This window comes from Ochlerotatus camptorhynchus, unplaced genomic scaffold (genome assembly GCF_037179485.1).
Source record: "Ochlerotatus camptorhynchus isolate MF236.1 unplaced genomic scaffold, CSIRO-AGI_Acam_v1.1 ptg000503l, whole genome shotgun sequence".
In the NCBI taxonomy this organism is placed as follows: Eukaryota; Metazoa; Arthropoda; class Insecta; order Diptera; family Culicidae; genus Ochlerotatus; species Ochlerotatus camptorhynchus.
In genome coordinates, this window is record NW_027040988.1 from 5,633,671 (window position 1) to 5,654,066 (window position 20,396).

The 20,396-nt window shown below is 43.4% G+C and overlaps 2 protein-coding genes across 3 annotated transcripts; both read right to left on the bottom strand.

Moving 5' to 3' along the window:
- Positions 1 to 406: 406 nt before the first annotated feature.
- LOC135712814 (zinc finger protein 62 homolog) lies at positions 407 to 2,218 on the bottom strand. Its single transcript, XM_065235877.1, has 4 exons — positions 1,931 to 2,218; positions 1,615 to 1,863; positions 773 to 1,558; positions 407 to 702 (listed from the first exon to the last, which is right to left on the bottom strand). The coding sequence occupies exons 1-4, from the start codon at positions 2,144 to 2,146 to the stop codon at positions 418 to 420; spliced, it is 1,536 nt and encodes a 511-aa protein (XP_065091949.1). The 5' UTR covers positions 2,147 to 2,218; the 3' UTR covers positions 407 to 417.
- Positions 2,219 to 9,187: 6,969 nt separating this feature from the next.
- On the bottom strand, positions 9,188 to 19,375 carry cN-IIIB (cytosolic 5'-nucleotidase IIIB). Of its 2 annotated transcripts, XM_065235817.1 has the most exons (4): positions 18,997 to 19,375; positions 18,393 to 18,912; positions 9,671 to 10,097; positions 9,188 to 9,614 (listed from the first exon to the last, which is right to left on the bottom strand). In XM_065235817.1, the coding sequence occupies exons 2-4, from the start codon at positions 18,755 to 18,757 to the stop codon at positions 9,498 to 9,500; spliced, it is 909 nt and encodes a 302-aa protein (XP_065091889.1). In that variant the 5' UTR covers positions 18,758 to 18,912; positions 18,997 to 19,375; the 3' UTR covers positions 9,188 to 9,497. The 2 variants fall into 2 exon arrangements, with proteins under 2 accessions (XP_065091889.1, XP_065091888.1); XM_065235816.1 differs by having other exon boundaries at positions 18,393 to 19,375.
- Between the last annotated feature and the right edge of the window lie 1,021 nt (positions 19,376 to 20,396).

Here is a 20,396-nt window from a genome sequence, read left to right on the forward strand (position 1 = left end):
AAAAGCAATTACGCCCCTTTGAAATGTTGGCACTGACTTATTGATTGGGAGCTTGCTGTGCCAGCCAATGCATGAATTTGTATATTGTGCAGCAAGCACAATTACACGCTATGCCCTGAGAAGTCAAGGAAATTTCCAACCCGATAGATTGTCACGACTGGACCGGGAATCGTAATACCGTGCCTTTACTGTCCAGACTATCGGAGGCCCCAACTCGTACACTTAAACATTCCAGGGAAGTTCGGATAATGTATGTTCTACAGTAGAGTAGCTGCACCAATTTCAGACATGGTAAACAAAAGGATTGTCCAAAATTGGCACAGATAACCTATTGTCCGAGTATCCTTTCACATTCACATAGGCAATAGTCTATATTCACGCACATGCAATATTCACTTTCCCTTACTTACCTTTGTCTTAGAATTTCAGATGCCCCCTCTCGTCGAGCATGTCCAGGGCAGCCAGTTCTTCCGCGTGCTTGGTCTTCATATGCACACTGCGTGCCTTGTGATGGGCAAATCCAAGGCCACAGATGCGACACTGCAGCGGCCGTTCCCCGGTATGCGTTCGCATGTGGACAATCTTGTGAGTGGACGTTCGAAACGCCTTATCACACATGTCGCACTTATGCGGTCGCTCGTTACTGTGCACGTACAGGTGCTTGTTCAGCGTGGTTCTCATTAGGAACATTTTTCCGCAGACCTAGATTGAGAAGATATTTTCTGGTTTGGTAAATTGACTGATTGGTTTTGTATCCACTGCATAATATTACCTGACATTCATGCTTCTTATCCTGTGTATGGGTCAGTTTATGGCACCGTAACGTTCCAGCAAACAGGAACGACTTCGGACAGAGGTCACACTTATACTTCCGGTCGCCTTTGTGAATCCGTTGATGACCTTTAAGATTATTCTTCTCCAGAAACGCTTTGCCGCAAACTTCACACTTAAAGTCTCGTTTCTTCAGATGAACACTATTGATGTGTGATTGGAGCTTATTGCGAGAGGTAAAACTCTTTGGACACTGTTCGCATTGGTGTGGTCGGACTTCCTCATGGATAACCATATGGCTTTTGATGTTGTTGACCAAGGCTCCGCAAATCGAGCAAATCGTCTTCTCTTTACGTTGCTTCTTTGAACGACCCTTCGAGCTTTGCATCTTAAATTTACGTTCTTGTTTGTTTGCAGACTTTTTCTTAGGGCGCTCGGAAGGTTCTTCCTTTCCCGTATCATCCGTTATTTCCGTCTTCGCTAATTCGTCTGGCTTCCAGTCGCTATCCGAGTCTCTATCGTCCAAAAAATCACCTTCGTCGTCATCGCCATCTTCATTGCTCTCGGCTTCCTCTTGATCCAATGAGGGACCTCCTTCAACCAAATGTTCAATGTCGTTCAGTTCCAAATTGATGTCCAGCAACCCTAAGCTTGCCACTTCCTGCTTGATTTCTTCGGGTTCTATTTTCAGGGAAGCGTCTCCTAATTCTATAGTAGTAACAAGACTTGGCGGTGTGTCAGCCCTTGGAAGTTCTCGTACTTTTTCTATATTAATCTCTAGTGGGAGCTACAACAAAATCGATTTTTCATTTAGATTCGCTGAAACCGAAACACTTATAATACCTTTTTGAGAATTTCCGCAGGAGTCGATTCGCTACCATCTTTCGTCTTGAACCGGCATTGAATTGAAACCTTTTCCTCCGGAGGACAATCTTCTGTTTTCAATAGATCTTCCGGAACAATGGTTTTGTCTCGAACTTTTTCCAAAATTCTTCTAGATTGATCACATTTCTTCTTGAAATTGTAAATGATGCTAAGATTTCGTTCACATTTTTCACATATGAAGTTAGGCAATTTATCCTTTTTATCGATCTAGAGGTGCAGTTTATACATAATTATTATGATCCTATCAATAAATGAAAATGAACCACTCAATTACCGATTGCTCCAGTACCCGGAAGGCTTCCTTGATGAAATTCCTTACGTAGAACACATTCCTGCCCTGGACGTTCGAGTAAACATTGACCAGACGCTCGTTGGTCAAACACAGCCGGCACAGACGATCAAAGTTTGCAATGTAGAAACGAATCTGCTCCAGCTCCTGATGGAATTTGTCCTCGTCGATGACGTCCGGTTGCAACCCAATGGGTTCCATTATACACCAGGGATATTCCCGATTTTGTTGAGTTAAAATTTGACGATTAACAGGCTAGTCGCGAAAATTGTACCGAAAATGGAATATTCGTAAACAAAATAATGCAGTCGCGTTGCTTGCACAAAGTGCATTTATTGACGATGACAACTTAGGATGCAATTTTAGATCATATTCGGGACTAGCGAGACTTCCAGGGGGCTACTCAATTGGCGTTGACTAGAGAGGGTCAAGGATACTACACTCAAAAATATTACAAAACGAGTATAGATCAAATTTTATGCATTTTATGGTTTTTCAAAATTTATACATTGTTTCATGTTCGCATGTGATCTACTGGGCAGCGAGTGGGCAGCTAGACTGCGTGAGCACGAGTTCATCCTAATGAACATCGAAATTGTAAGTATTTGTTTAATAATATTCATAAAAAATAAAATAATTAATAAAAACCTCCCTGAGACAATTTAAATTTTTATTTGAAACCAATAACACAGACAAACAGACATAACACTCGCAAGTTGTTCATCGAACAAGCATTTAACGGTCAATTTAAAAGTATCGTAGTTGGTAGTACCGCCACCTGTGGCGCGCATACTCAATTTCTTTGCGTTTGACGTTTACGCACTACCGCCATCTGTTCAGCGTACTACCCACCACACTGTACTCAACAGATGGCGGTAATGTTTTAGCGACGACGTTTTACAGTGATAAATATTCAATGAGTTATGTCTGTTTGTCTGTGCCAATAATATTTACCGTAAATAAAATAAAGAAGCTTAAAATACAGAATAAACCGTTTATATCCCGTACAAAAACTCCAATAAAAAAAGAATGATTTTCATTGTCATTGTAACCATGGTATTTACTGTCAAAACATTGGCATCATGGTATTTGAGAAATTTACAGTAAAAAAAGGGGTTTGTTAAGCATCTTAACAAAAAAAAAGTGATTTTTCTCAAACAAATTTGATCGCATCACACGAATTTTCGTTGTTTGAGTATTGTATCGCTAAAAGTCGAAATCTATTTTTTCTCCCGTACAATAATTTAACAATAAATTTTAATGTACTCAAAATTCAACAGTAAAAATCATAGTAATTCCGTTGTTTTATTATAATTTTTTTTTTTTGGGTGTGCATTGTAAGTTTATTTCGATTTTATACTATGGCACGCCCAAGGGCACGCCGCATTAACCATTTTTATACTATATAGTAAGTTTGCATTCTCTCCCTTTATACCGACCTTTGCATCGGTACGGAGAGTCGCGATTTAGCGTTACTTTTATACTATAGACTTCTCTGACGTTTGTGAATTGCACAAGTATTAGTGCAGAACTTTGGGTAAATTCAAAGGTTTTCTTGCACCAATACTTATAATTTACCCAAAGTACTGCACTAATACTTGTGCATTTCACAAACATCAGAGAAGTCTATTGGCAATCTAACGATAGCATAAAGCGCCACTTGTGGCAAATAGAAAAACTAGAAAACTGATGATGGCATCATATTTTTGCACGGCGAGGTATGGGAGAATATTTTAAAAACGCTTTTATTTAACGAATAAAGTATTTTCTTTAAATTTGGTTGTGCATACGATCCACGCAGAAAAATTTATCGTTGAAACAAAAATATTTGAGGTAAATTTAAACGTAAACTCAGTTTGTTCTGGCCACAAAAGTAAACAAGGTTTATTTCAAACGTATTCCATGTTTGAAGTCATGTGATATTAATGTTTAAATAAAAATAATGTTTCGTTTATTTTAAAAATATTCGTGTTGACGTATTAGTGACGCTAGTGACGTCACTAATTGCTTGTATCTTACATGCGTTTCATTCACCCAACCCTAATAAAAATTGTATGGTTAATTTGCTTAACGACGTGTTCTGGGTATCATCCAAACCATTTGTGGAATAGTTCAATGATTTGGGTTATCGTTCGTTTATGGTTATTTTTTATTAGGGAACTTAACCGATTGCTTCACCATTGGTCCAACTTAGCACTTAGTGTCTAGTGCAAGGCCAGCGCCATCAGGTAGTCGAAGAGAGGTTTTAAGAGGGAAAGTCGCTGTTAGTGGCGCTTAAGTCAAATAGGAATCTTTACACTAGTTTTTAGAGAAATTTTGTTCGAGCCTCAACGCCTCAATGACTGTTCTCTGTGGATTAGTGACGTTTAACACACACACACACTAGCGGGTGTATCGCCGTGTTAAGTTGTTTATTATTTTCCTCTGGCTAGCCTCAAAACTGTATGAAATTAGATCTGTCAAAATGAGCTTGACAGCAATATGTTGTGTATTTTCTTCGGATTTTCACTAACACGCTCTCACATATCGCACCAATACAACCGGACGTGAAAATCTCTATACCTAGAAATACTCAGAGGAAGAGATGGGTGGAGAGAATATCAGTGCTAACATTTGAAAACGGCACAAAAGCCATTTGTAAACAAATGGTTTGTGGGCCCTTTACTCACTACTTGAAGTACACCCACGCGACACAACAGCAACATCGGGTAGGGGAAATTTTCCCCTTCCTGACGATGCTGTTGGTTTGCGTGGGCGTTCTTCGGGTAGCGAGTAAAGGGCCCACAAACCATTTGTTTACAAATGGCTTTTGCGCCGTTTTCAAATGTTAGCACTGATATGTTGAGCCAAATGAACTGTCAAAATCTGAGCCAATCGAACATTCCCATTAGAATTTTTCCGAGGATTTCTTAAATTTGAGAGTATTGCAATTGAACAGAAATTCAGTCACCTTTATGTTTCGTGTGCTTCTTAAATTTAACTAGTTTTTGAAATCAAAAACAATATTTCAGCTCTATTGATTAATTGATCTTGGTTGGTTAATTAATGGCACCAAGTAATGAGCAAAATATTACGATGCAATCAATTATTATTTTGCACGTAAATCGAATCAAAACTAAACGTCAGTGAAATTTACCTTCTTTAATTTAAGCTTCTAGCAAGGGTTCCCTAATAAAATTGTTATGGTTATTTTACTTAACGACGTGTTTGGGGTACCATCCAAACCATTTGTGGAATAGTTCTATTATTTGGGCTATCATTCATTTACGGTTTTTTTTTATCAGGGTTGCAAGATAATTTAGGTACAAATCCTTTGCTGCCGAATTGTATTTTATTTTCTTTGCTCACCCTAATAAAATTTATACGGTTGTCGACGTTGTCAGTGTACCATCCATATAGTTCGGGTATGGTATCTTTTTATTAGGGTATCTCTCCCTTAAAATGAAATCTATTGCACACAATAATAACATGACTACTTGAGAGTCATATCATATGCTTTGCATATAAATCATAACCAGCATTTTCATTCTAAGATAAATTTCATAAGAAATTCCAAGTGCAAAATTATATGCCTACCATAAATATATAACATTGAATGTGGAACTTGGCTCAGTGCTCTGAGTATTTCTACACGGCGAATAAGAACGACCCAAATTTGAGTTTAGTTAACTCATAACCGCCAAAAGTGCAGGAGCTCAGCGATGATTAAATTTGCCTCATGTTTTTCCAGGATTTTCCAGAGAAAAATTCCCGAATTTGAGAAAAGTAAAGATTGGATTCACTCAGTCTATTGGTACTACTTCGAGGCTGAATAAAATTTTCGTCAATTTCCTCATTTTCCGGCAGATCTCTTAGGTTTTCCACAGGAAACTATGAGACAAATTTTACTCATCGCTGAGTTCCTGCACTTTTGGCGATTATGAGTGAACTAAACTCAAATTTGGGTCGTTCTCATTCGCCGTGTAGTTTCCTCCTTTTCCTCTTCCTCTTACGGAAAGACGAAACTCAAAATTAAGTCTTTTGTACTCATCTTGACACCTAAGTGCAACCAGACAAAATTGAGTTCTTTGCCAAGCATCCAATTTTAAGTAAATTGCAAAGACATCGTTTTGAGTCAAAGGTATCTGTTGCATAAAGAGTGACTATTAGGTAAAAAATACTTAAAATTGGGTTTTTATCGCAAGAAATTTTATTTTAAAAATTTGGATGTAATTGTTTCTCTTCAATATTTAAATTAAGCATTCTTATAAATAAACCATATTTTTTTATTAATTACTATCAATATGTACACAAGTAAGGATCGATACATAAATTTAACATTGGTATTTTCTTTGAAAATTTTCTTCATCTAACAACTTTTCCTTCCTCTTGACGGTGTTGTCCTAGCTGGTACTGTAGATATCCATCTTGTGCTCCAGATTGACCATGTGTGGATGTCTGTTGTCCAGACTGAGGTATTTCACAGCTGGACACTTCGATCACCGACAAACCGACATGACACTTAATTTTGACTTATGTCCGAAAATCGTAAACGGTCGATTTAAATGTGCAGTGATCCGAACTGTCAAAATCATGAGATTTTTTGATCTAGATAAAAATAATTTGTTCAGAATAGATCAAACACGAACCAATTCATAACTTTTGCATGCGGGTTCATGGCTTAGCTAAATATTTCCCGCGAACCCGGAGCCAGATGTCATTAGTGTGCTTTGGTTAGACATTTTATTATTTTTGCTTTGGTCATTCATGTCGGTTTGTCGGTGCTTCGATCACCGAAACCGCACACCATAATCTTCTTTCGAACCGGGTCTATAATAATTAAAACTCTTGTATTTCTGACTTTAAATTCACATGAATGTTGAAAACTTACCCCATCGAACAGTACGTCAGTTCAATGGAAATGTTAATTCACTACCTTATGCACTACCGATTATAGATCACGAAATTATGTTGCTTCCGCCAGAATAGAAATCGAAAACGAAATAAATATGGTGCACGCTGCGAATTTTCATCCAAAATTAAGAGCAATCGCCACACTTGATTATGGGTACTTTCGAAGCGAAGAAAAAAAATAAACTCAATTCGAGATAAATGTCCTCATAAATAAGACTAGAGTTTGAGTAAAATTAACGAAAAGTAAGTGTTTTGGTTATACTTCAGAGTAAGTTAAAAGTATTCATGAATGAGAACGAAATTTCATCTAAAAAGAGTTGTTCCATCTTTCCGTGATAGGTAGAATCTGAATCCAATCTAATTTCCAAATAGAAAAAAAATCTTCGAAAACGATGATTCCATGTATAAACATTGTAAACATAAACAAAATAACTTTGTAGTGTTGTTTCGTTGTTTCCCAGTAACATACTGTTTTTTTTACTGGAGTAATAATAGGTATTAGACCTATTATTTGAATTATTTCATCGAGTTAAAAATGAATTTGGAAAACTTTGACGCCCTGCAGAAGCGTTTTGAATTTGTGTGCGAAAACTATCACCAGTTGTGTCGGTTTTGTTTGGATACGAATAATCTGCTGACCATCTTCTGCCAAGCCGATGAAGCCTCGTCGAAGGAAACCGAATCCGATTGGGTATACAACGATGAACGAAATATCGGCAGCATGCTACAGAGGCACTATATTGAGGTGAGATCTGATGAGATTTGGATTTTGTTGAAATTTTATTATAGTATAAACTGCGCAAACTACTTGCAGTTTGATCCGGAGGAAGAGTACGGTCTTCCGAATAATATATGTGAAAGATGTGTGGACAACCTGGTCCGGTGGCATCGGTTTCAAGAGACATTTGCTTCAACGACTAAACTGTTGTTAAAGGTTCGAGATCAGTTTACATGCAAGGATGATCCTTCCGAAACGAGCGATCAAGAGGACGTAGATGATGGTGCTGATGAAAGCCAGGACAATATACTATCGGAAGGCAACGAAATCTATGAGATTGAGTTCGTTCAAAATCTGCCGGATGATGCAACTGTTGAGAATGTTACTATAATTGAGACTGTTGACGAAGCAGTGGATACGGAGGAGGAGGAGGAACTAAAATGTATAGCGACTGAAGACCCTAAGGAAGAGAGCAAGCAACAGATAATAGACCTAAAGGTGGATTTCAAGGAAGAATCTCTTGCAAGTGTTTTAGATGAACAATCTATGAAAGAAAAGAAAAGAAAACGTCAATTGAAGGACGCATCGGAAAGCGAAGATTCATCCCCGAAGCGATCGTCGAGGCAGCGAAGTGAGCAATGCAGTATCTGTGGAATGATAGTTAAGGCAAAAATGAAGCACCACCTAATGCGTCATTCCGATCCTTCGGGACAACCTTTCAAGTGTCCGGAATGCGATAAGTCCTACTCGTTTAAGAGATCTTTGGCAGATCACATTCGTCAAGTCCATCAGAACGTACGTTACAGATGTGAACTGTGCAGTAAAGAATTTGTCAGTAGAGACGTTTTACGGATTCACAAGAAGCTGCACACTAACGAAGAACACCGGTGTGCCGTTTGCGATCAAATGTTTCAACAAAGGATGTACCTCAAGAAGCACATGGCCGTACATGATATGAAGAAGTTTATTTGTGACGAAGACGATTGTGGGAAGAGTTTTCGGTTCAAGGAACAATTGAAACAGCACACGAGAGTTCATACCGGAGAAAAGCCATTCGGTTGTGATGCCTGTTCGAAGAGTTTCCGTACGTCGAGTCATTTGAAGCAGCATAGGCGAACGCATACCCAGGAAAAGGTGTACAAATGCAAGCAGTGCCCCACGGAGTATGCCAATAAAAAGTCACTGGAGAGGCATATCTCCGCAGCACATGAGGTGAACGCGGCAAGGAAGTGATAGATGTGTTTCAATAAAAGTTGTTTCGATACTGGGAATGGTCGGAAGTTCATTGATCCGAACAATCGCCATTGGGGATCAGAACCAGATTTCGTAGTATTTTGCGTCTTTACATCGATTTTTAGGCTCGACTTGTCTGAACTCTGGAATGGTATTGGACGGTTACATCGCTGGGCTGCCCTAAATGAAGATATGGGTAAAACGAAAAAATGGGGATTTGAACTTTTAAGCAATAAATCAATATAACAAACGTTCATCCTTTCCTGAACTTAAACGAAGTTCTCTAAAATCAACTGATGTTCTCTTAACTTCTACGAATTAGGTGATTCGCCTAGTTGCTAAGTGTGCTCCCTTTCTACGGCCAAGTACTTTCCAAGTAAAACCACAAAAAGGATTCAATGACAGGGAATTTTATTTTTTTTTTTGTGCAACATCCATAAGCCTAACAAGTCTAACGACAGAAACATTTGACAAATCGCTTTATAACACTGAATATCCAATATTAATGTCGACTCACATACGATAGGCTAGAATGGTTCGGTATTTAAGGGATTGTTTTCTTACCAACTAAAACGAACATTGATTACTTGACCCTAAGTGGATGGGAACAAACAGAGGAGGTTGTTACAAACACAAAATCTGTTACGACTCTACGTAACGTTATCATTTTTTGTTTGTAAAATTTTAAAAACAATCTAAACACACTTTTCACTGATGAGATTTATTTTTTATCATTTCTAAAATGGCTCTCGGGACGTCCATCGTTTGGTCGTCGATTAGCACTATATCGAAGGTGTCCATGTATCGCGGTAGACTCTGTTCAGCCTGTTGGGAAATTTAAAACGTTAAATTTTGAATCGAGAAAGACATGACAAACTTACATGATCGAACAGAAATCCTATTTTCAACACATGCGACGACGCTGGGATTCCATCTGCCATTCCGGCATCTCCTATCGAATCACCCATGACGATCACGTGGTCCCGATCGTGCACCAGATCGTAGTACTCCGTCCCCTTCAAGGCCGTTTCATTTTTATTGAAAGTATGGATCATTTTATCCTGCAGCCCATTCAGATTGCCATCCGGGCTGTACTGCAGGAAGTTCGAAATCACCTTCACGTTTGGATGCATTACGTTCGCTTGTTGCAGGACCGATACCACCGAATCGCCGAGACCAGCCGAGAATACCAAGCAGGGCACCTTGTGCTGATCCAAGTCGTAAAACATCTGATGGGTGCCATCGCGGAGGCCATCCTTGAAGCGCTTGGCCACTTCGGCTATTTCCTCCCGTGGTAGTGGGAAACCTCTGCAGTAGAATAGAAAGGAATATCCATGAAGAGAATCTTAAGGCTATATTTGATTTGATCGAGCCCTTTTCAGCATAGTTGTCCCATTCCCATTGAACAAGTTTGACGTGCATTTTCTCCGCTGTGATTTTGTTTGCCCCTGGACATTGGCAAAACCTTGTGATGAATTGATTAGGCTACCAGGTCCCAGGGCTGATCTGGACCTTTACCTCATCGGAAAGGCGATCGAAGACGAAATCAAGGACCGGTACAAGCTGGACCCAATCGCTGTTTTCTGGATGACAAGGAGAGACGAAAGCGTGAAGGCCTACCAGGATTGTCTATTCCTGGTTCACTTCCAGAAGTGGACGGTGACGCTCAATGCGCTGCAAGCCATCCGCTCGATCTACTCCATCATCGTACGGTGGGAGCCATACCGTGGAGTCCATCGTGACGTAACGCAGTGCCAACGATGCCTCAAATTTGGACAAAATAGCCACAACTAACATGAAGCCACGCTGCAGCAACTGCGCTCAAGAACACGCCACTTCTAACTGCCCTGCGGATGGAGCCGTGGCGTTAAAATGCGCCAGCTTTCAGGCTTTCAGGACGGAGGATTGGCCACCTCTTCGTGCTCCTCATCAAAGGCAAGCGAATTCGCGGAAGCAAACCCCCCTTCAAGAAGCTTCTGGTGATTCTGGTGGACTGCCGACTCTCTCCGCAAGCACAGCATCGACGTGGGCCTTCTAACCGAGACCCATCTAAAGTCCGGCGACAGCTTCTGACCACAACATAATCCGGCTTGGGCGCACCAGCTCCAGGGGGTGGTGTTGCGGTCATCGTCAAGAAAGGAATCAAGTTCTAAACCCTGCCTTACATCCACACTTCTATCATCGAAGCTCTTAATGTGGAGGTGGAATCGCCAACTGGAAATGTCCGGTTCATCGCTGTTTACTGCCCTCGACAGTGTGCCGCCATCCGAGCCGCCATCAACGGATTAGCAAGTCAATTCAAGAACGACCTGACCGCCATTACTCGTTCTACCTCGCGATTTATCGTTGGGGGCGACCTGAATGCCCGCCATGAAGCTTGGCGGAACTACCAGCGAAACAGGAACGGATGTCTATTGTTCGACCACGCACAACATGAACTGTACACTGTGCAATTTCCGGAAGAACTAACTTTCATCTATCCGGCGGAAAATCTCTTCACTCTGGACTTTTTTCTGTCAAACATCGGACTACCCAAGCCGGAGGCGCACAACGATCTCAGCTCCGACCACCAACCGGTGGTGACTGAAGTCGGTATCAACGTGGCTCCTGCTAGAAGCTGCCTACGTAAAGACAACCACCATGTCAACTGGGTGCAGTTCGGACGAATGCTGGACAGAAACATCGGAGAAAATCCACCGCTCGAAACCGTAGATGACATCGATCGGGCGTTGGAAGGACTCCAACAGGCCATATCCGTGGCTGACGAGGCATACGTTCGACAAATTCCTGTGAGGGGTAAATTTGTCGCTATTGATTCCCACACCCAATTACTGATTCGCTTGAGAAATGTTCGTAGACGCCAGTTTTAGAGGACTGGAGAACTTGGCAAAAAACGTGAAATGACCGATTTGAACAGGCAGATTGCTTCCGAAATTAACTCACTCCGAAATCAAAATTTCGGGCGTGTTGTCCAGAATCTGAACGACCGCTCCAGACCATTCTGGAAGGTAACCAAGGTCTAAAAAACTCATCCCAAGCCCGATCGGTGAGCATGTCGCTTCATCGCATTTGCTTGGCTCGACTATCCAAAGTCCGCTCAAAAATCAGGTTGCGCAATGCGTACAAAACCTAGATGCCTCACCTCAGATTATAATTACATAACAACAGATTTGCTCAGCGCTGAAATGCACCAAGAACATGAAGGCTCCCGGGTTTGACGGTATATTCAACTTGATCTTGAAGAGACTCAGCATGATAGTGCAGTCTCTTCTAACCGCTATCTTCAACAGATGCTTGGAACTGCACTACTTTCCAAGCGTCTGGAAGGTAGCAAAAATCATAACAATCCGCAATCCCTGTAAGGATCAGCCCTTTCAGCGCTGAGCAAATTGGTAGCAGTAGCCGCTCAGCGCACCAATTCCAACATTCGATGGCAATTACTCTGGGTGGCCTAAATTCAAAGCCGTCTTTCAGGATTTGATGGCTCACTCGGGGGATACAGACGCCATAAAACCAACAATCAATACGAAACTAACGATTTTAAATTGGCTCACCACTTTAGTAGCCTATTGGTCCCAAGCAAACGATTAACGTACCCTATTCTAGTTGAAATTCTATTACTACACTATGTTTGTTTTGATTCGCTATGAAAGTTTGACAGATAACATCAGGGGTGTGTGGATTCATGCAGAACATGCAGGGGTGAGTGAAATAGCTTGGGACTGCTTGGGACCGTTGTTCTGGTACTGAGTGAGCCAAAAATAATAATGATTTTCTTCGGGACCCAGTGGTCTTAGAGTTACCTCTATGATAAAACTGTATCACCTCGATAAGGCGCTCATCGGAGATGCAGCTGGTGTATTGAATACCAAGATCCTTAGTGAAGGGAATTATCAACAAGCTTGGGAGGATCGCTACGAAAACAAACGGGTTCTCGTAGAAACCCACATCCGTGGTCTGTTTTCACCGTTTTCACTACAAGAGATGTCATCGGAGACCCATAAGGAGCTGAGAGGTCTGCTAACCGAAGTTACTCACCACGTCGAGAGCCTGAAGTTCCTCCAGCAGCAGATCACTGGCGTTTCGGAGCATATGATTGTGTATCAGGTCGTCTCCGCGCTCGACAAATCGACCCGCAAAGCCTGGGAAGGGATTCAGAAACAAAGGACATCTTCGTAAATACGAACCAACCATCACCTTCCTGAAGTCCAGATGCGAAATCCTCGAGAATTGCGAGGCGGCATTCCAGACTAGCAAATCCAGCTCGAAACAGAAGCAAGCTCCATCCACAAAAGAGCCATGCAGCATCGAACAGCCCATCCCAACTGACGAACTTGTGTGAAATTTGTGGTGGTTCTCACCGCAACCACCAGTGCTCGGCCTTGTCCAACCTTACTCCTGCCCAAAAGAATGAGAAGATACGAACTGCTGGAGTCTGCTTCAACTGCTTGCGCAAAGGGGATCGATCCAAGGATTGCCCTTCCGACAAGTCGTGCCACAAGTGTCAACGCCGACACCACACGTTGCTCCATGATGATGGGGCACCCCGCTATGAGAAGAAGTCCAACGTTTCCGCGGAAGCAGTGGCAAGCCCGCCTCTGGTTCCGGCTGCTCCGAATCAACCGATGTCGGTGCTGACGATTCCTGCCCCAGTGGATCCACCAATGTCAACAACCTGTTCGTCGAATGTTGTCTCATTTCCCAAGACGGTACTGTTGCTCACCGCAGTGGTACATGTCTTGGATAAAGATAACCAGCCATATCCGTGCCGGGTACTTTTGGACAGCGGCTCCCAAGTCAACCGAAGAGATGGTTAACCGCCTTGGCCTCCCAAAGAAATCAGCCAACGTTCCGATCGTGGGAATCAACGCCCTACGGTCCCTCGCCCGCGACAAGGTGGTGGTCAGGTTCCAGTCCCGTGTATCCAATTTCCACGCAAGCCTCGAGTGTCTGGTTACCCCGAGAGTGACCGGCACGATCCCTGCATCGAGAATAGACATCACCAAATGGACGATCCCTGAAGGAGTAATCCTAGCAGATCCCAAGTTTCACAGTCCGGATAAGGTGGACTTGCGGGAGTTATTCTTCGATATCCTGAAACCTGGTCAGCTGAGCCTAGCCGAAGGTCTTCCACAAGTCTGACACTTAGATCGTGTCAAACGTGTCGCTCCAATCCAACACAGCCGTTGAAGACATTGAGCAAAGGATGCACCGGTTCTGGCAAGTCCAGGAGGTGCCGGACGTTCCCAAGCTGTCGACCGAGGAAGCAGCATGCGAAGCCCACTTCCTTTCCACCTACCAACGTGACGAAACTGGAAGATTCATCGTGAAACTGCCGTTCAAGGACAATCTTCTCCAATTGGATAACTGTCGCAGTCTAGCTTTGAAAAGATTCCTGATGTTTGAGAAGCGATTAATCCGCAATCCCGAGCAGCAGGCTCAGTACGTGAACTTCATCCGGGAGTACGAAGCTCTCGGTCACTGCACCGAGATCAACGAGTCTGAAGATCCACCCAACAAGCAAACCTACTATTTGCCGCATCACGACACGAAATGTCGAGTCGTGTTCGACGCAAGTGCAACGTTGTCGCCATCGGAACTCTCTCTGAACGATGTACTGCAAGTTGGTCCAGTAATACAGAACGATCTGCACCATATCGCGCTACGGTTCCGAAAATTCAAGGTTGCCATCACCGGAGACATCTCTAAAATGTACCGTCAAATACTCAAAGCCCTGTTGGATCGTAGTTTCCTTCGAATTTTTTGGAGAGAGCACCCATCGTTACCCCTACGAGTCCTGGAACTCTGTACCGTTACGTACGGTACGGCATCGGCACCATATAAAGGAACCAGGTGTTTGCTGAAGCTCGTCGAAGAGGATGGTGAGGACTTTACTGTCGCTCGTATTGTGAAAGAAGAAACGTACATGGACGATGTACTCTCCGGTGCAGACTCGGTGGAGGACGCTATCGAGGCTCAACAACAGCTGAAGCAGCTCCTTGGACAAGGAGGTTTCCCCATACACAAGTGGTGCTCAAATTCACCGGAATTCCTAGAGCATATTCCCGTGGAGGATCAAGAAAAAAGGATCACGTTGGAAGAGCATGGAGTGAATGAAGCCATCAAGGTGATTGGCTTACTCTGGGATCCCTCTGCAGACTCGATACTCATAGCCTATCGTCCAAACCAACATTGCATCCGCAACGGCCCACGATAAGAACGATGTACTCCGAGATCGCCAAGTTTTTTGACCCCCTGGGACTGGTTTCACCGGTCATTGTTTTGGCGAGGCTTCTAGCGCAGAAATTGTGGCAGCTTAAGTCCGGGTGGGACGACCCGGTTGACGAAGACATCGGACAGCAGTGGCGACAACTCCAAGATTCCTTGTCGCAACTTCACGAGATCGAGATCTCAAGGCGCGTGACGATGGACAACGTGGTCGCCTACGAGCTGCACGGCTTCTCTGATGCCTCCAACAAGGCTTATGGAGCCTGCATCTTTTTGCGAAGTATTTTTGGCGATGGCTCGGCGAAGCTTCGTCTCATCACCAGCAAATCGAAACTGGCTCCCCTAAAAGAGCTGTCCATCCCACGAAAGGAAGTGTGCGCCGCTTTCCTACTAACCCAGCTGGTACAGAAGGTGTTACCAGCCCTGGATATGACTTTCCGTGAAATAGTCCTGTGGTGTGACAAGTACGGTCCTCGCTTGGATTAAGAAACCTCTCAACCAGCTACAGTTATTTGTACGGAATCGAATCGCAATTATACAAGAGCACACCAGTAAGTACCGGTGGGAGTATGTCCGGTCCCAACAGAACCCAGCAGACGTCGTATCCCGAGGTCAACTAGTTGAATCCCTGAAGCACAACAGCCTTTGGGTGGAATGGGCCCGAATTCCTGCAAAGAGTTGAGTACTACGTAGATGCCCCTGAAGACGTTCCAGACGAGAAGCTACCGGAACTTAAGGCCTTGGTACCAGGGCCAGATGTGAGTATGGACTTCCTATCTTTTCTTCCAAAGCTTCCGCAAAATCCAACGAGTTGTGTCCTGCTATGTCCTGCGATTCACTGCCAATTGTCGGAAAAAGGACCCGACCAATCGAGACATAAAGCCCCATCTGACCGTCCGTGAGTTACGCCGCTCATCTGAAGTCATCATGCAAGTTTTGCAAAAGGCACATTTCACCGACGAGATTAAGCTAATTCTGGCAAATAAACCCTGCAAGAGACTCGGAGGTCTTCGTCCAATTTACCACGGCGGACTGCTTCGAGTAGGTGGTCGGTTGGACCGCTCCCAATTACCATTCGAAAGTCGCCATCCAATCATTCTACCAGATAAGGATCCGGTAGTACGACTACTAACTCAACAAATGCACGTCAGGCAAACGGGCCTGATGAACGCCATGAGACAACGTTATTGGTTACTGAATGCAAGATCCACCATCCGATTTATCACACGCCGGTGCGTGAGATACTTCCGGACTAATCCTACCACTCCCAACCAATTGATGGGAAACCTGCCAGTATCGAGAGTAGTGCCGTCGCCCCCCTTCGCTGTGACCGGCGTGGATTACGCCGGGCCTTTCTGGACCAAGCTATTGGAGGCGAACCAGCCTAAGGCTGAAAGCCTCCTAAATAAAGCTAAATAATAATAATGGACCAAGCAAGGCACACGTCGTCCAACTTTGTTGAAGTCGTACGTGGCCGTTTATGTTTGCATGGCAACCAAAGCCGTCCATTTGGATGGCGTCTCCGGTTTGAGTACCGATGCTTTCATGGCGTCCCTTCGACGATTTATCGCTCGCCGTGGAATGGTCCAAGAAATCCATTCGGACAACGCAACCAATATTCGTGGTGCTCACCACGAATTGAACAACCTTTACCAGCAGTTTTGTGACCAACAAGCCGTGGAGACCATCGAATCTTTTTGCCGCAATCATGAGATTGAGTGGAATTTCATTCCACCCGACGCACCCGAGTTCGGTGGTTTGTGGGAGGCAGCCGTGAAGCAGGTAGTCGGCAATACGACTTTAACGTTCGAGGAATTGTGTACGATCCTGTCAGAAATCGAGGCCGTCTTGAACTCCCGACCATTGTTCGCAATTTCCAGCGACCCGGAGGACGACCGCTGATCGCCCCAGCTGAACCATCCCTGGAGAACGTCAAAGCATCCCGCTTGACACGGTGGCAACATCTCCAACTTATGCGCGAGCAATTCTGGCGTGCCTGGAGCCGGGATTATTTGAATACCCTGCAGCTTCGGAAGAAAAATCGACAAGAGAAGCCGATCATTCAGGAAGACATGATCGTGTTGCTTCACGATCGTAACCAACCTCCACTCAACTGGAAGTTAGGTCGCATCGTAGCCGTCTATCCTGGAACCGACGGCCTGGTCCGAGCAGCTGATGTCTTCGTGAATGGAACCACGTATCGACGTCCCATCAATAAGGTGTCCATTCTGCCCATCGAGGATAATGATCCCCGTCAAAGCCCTCCGACTTCCAAAAGGTGTTGAGCTCTCTCAACCGGGGGGAGGATGTTCCGCCTACCGCCGAAAGAGAGGAGAAAAACGTCGACCAATCAGCAACGAGCAAACGGTCGATGCCGTTCTATAAAAATCCCCGCAGTAGCGTGCTTAAGTTAAGTTTGAATCCCACCGAGCATCCGTTCACAGCAGCAGCAGCTTTCACCTTGTATCGAGAAACGAAGAGAAATAAACAGTAGTGTCTAGTGTAGTCGGCAGCATTCGTCATTTCTACTGCATGTCCATTGGTGTCCCGGAGAGCAGCGTCAAAACCCCCAGCTCTTTTCAGAGCTCCTGAGTTTAGAACTTCGATTGACGCTAACCAACTCCGTTCGCTCCCGCCCAGTACAGTTCGCTTCGCCTTGACAAAACAAGTTCAGAAGGAACAACAACATTCTTCTTCGGGAACAGTTTAGGTTCCACATATTATACATCCAATAATAGAGTTCTCCTCTTACATTAACCGTACCCTTAGAGACCCAAATAGGGTTGATGCATATATTATGTCACGCTTTAAGGGGGTAGGGGGGGTTTAAGATTTTGTGACAAGCAATGCATTAGGTATAGGAAAAACGTCACGATAGGAGGGGGGGTAATTTTTTGCTCGATTTAGCGTGACATAATTGATGCATGGGCCCATATCACACCGGTCCAGAAGCCACTAACAAGGAGTTCAAGCGAAGAGTCAAGGTGGAGTTTCGAAAACAAACTCCTCCACTGAACCTCCAACGTTCTTTCGTTTGCGACGACGCCACACGGGGACTCCTTTAAGAGCAGACTTCAAAGAACTAGGTGAGACAACATTGTAATGTACTGATTGCGACTATTACATATAAAAATTATGCTAAGCTTAGAGTGGCGACCATGCCCCGGCCTATCCTAGATTAGATGTACGAGAAAGGCAAAAACGATACCCTCCTCACAATGAAGAATGGCCTCAATTACATGCTCGGAATATCGCAGACAATATTGAACGAAAGAATAATATTTGACTTGAATAACTCACTTTACTTTACAGCGAACCTCGACTGAACCGTTAACTGTTTGTATAAATAACGATTGATAGTAGGTTGGTACTCACTTCAGCAGATCCCCCGTCTTGGACCACCATTCGATCATGTAGACCTCCTTCTCCTTGAGCGGCATGTGGGGATCGATTTCAATCGGCCGATACTTGTTGAAAAGCCGTTTCGTTTCCTCCAGTACGTAATCCGGCAACGATTTGCACTCGTTGAACATCCCGAAGCTGGTCAGAATCTTCTCCCCATTCATGAGTTTTTGTTTGGTGATTGTATAATCAAAATCCGTCACAACTTGGAGTTTATCGATCCCGCCGACAACCAATTCATTCAGCATGTGCTCCACCTTGTCGGGATCGCGAATTTTGACGTGATCCCGGTTGAGGATGGCCACTTCGGTAAGCAGGAATCTTTTCTGTCCCACCATGATGCCACGACTTGCGAACACTTGCCACAAGCGAATTTTGCGTACTGGGCCCGAGCACAATGTCAAATGTTGTTTTCGCTGTGCTTCTAGGGGGTGCAAGGCCAAAGCGGTTGGTATGGGTCGTCGAGCGGGGGTGGTGACAATTCTCGAAGAAACTGAAGCGTGGTGAGCGTATGTATGTGTATATTTATTTTATTTATAAACTTTTTGCTCGCTACTTTAGCGTTGTTTGCACTCACCCAGACAAAACAGAACGGTACAGTTACAAACAGCTGAGTTTAATGTACTTTTTATGACGAAAAGTACGTTCACTGGCCTCGGCGGGATTGTTTATTTCTCTGACCGTCTGCTGCAGTTGTCACCAAGGAGCGCTACTTTCCCCCACACGAATTTTTCACACTTACAGGATTGCAGTAAAACAACTGGCCTTGTTTCTCCAAATGATGATTATTGTGTTCCACTAATTGATGTATGTATATTCAGCTTGTGACCGACTGATAAGGAGTAGCTCTGCCAGTTGACTTGATAAGCACGTTTGTACTACGGTCCGTAGCTTGTGCTTTGGAACCTCCAAATCTCCAATTTTGAGAGGGCAAAATTATCGTTTTTCCACTAATCCTTTTTACCAACCTGTGCACACAGAGAGGGATGCACTTTTCTGAACAGTAAAATGATGGGATAGAAAGAAGAAAAATGATGGGATAGAAAAAAAAAACCGTGCCGTGGACATGCGAACAAAGGCTGCACCAAAACATAAATATAAACAAAATTCGCTCAACCGGACGTCATCTAGGGCACTCATGAGAGAGCGCTCTCAGAAGGCTCTCCCAAAATGCCACGACGAAGATTCGTTTTGAAAGTAATCGTTTTGATCTACAGTAGGAAAATGATGTAAAAACTGGTAAAAATTGCGGCTAAAACGCTGTCCAGACTGGAGAGTTATAACATGTTATAACGGTTGTCAACTAATTGCAACACAGAAACCACCATCAAGATAGCGCTATAACATGTTATAACTCTGTAGTCTGATAGTACGTTCAGACTACAGAGTTATAACATGTTATAGGGCTATCTTGATGGTGGTTTCTGTGTTGCAATTAGTTGACAACCGTTATAACATGTTATAACTCTCCATTCTGGACAGCGTTTTATAGTACGTTCAGACTACAGAGTTATAACATGTTATAGCGTCCGTCGCCATTCGAAAGGTTTGGCGCAACTCTCGAATAAAGAGGGAGTTTTTAAAAGATGACCTATTTGAATAGGAAAAGGTCGTTAGGAATATTCCTGCTTGCAAAATTATTCTGACTCATCCATTTCGCTTTCAAATCGGCTGGATAACAGAAGTGCGCGAATTACTTTACGTTCTCGAGTTATATTAAATCAAATTGATTTTGTGCGATAAGTTTCTCTAAAGGTACTAAATAGTAGTGAGTGAGTTTTTATCAACCAGTGGTTTTTTAAACGTTTTCTTTCTTTTTGTACAGTGGACATAAGTCCGTATTAAGTTCCGCGTAGTCTGTTCAGTGCGTTTATTTGTGAAATTGTACAAAAAAGGTAATTTTATAGAATTTTGTCAAAATTTAGAATTGTATAAGTAATGTGAGTTCGCGTTGGATTTCCAGCACTTTGCTTTTTT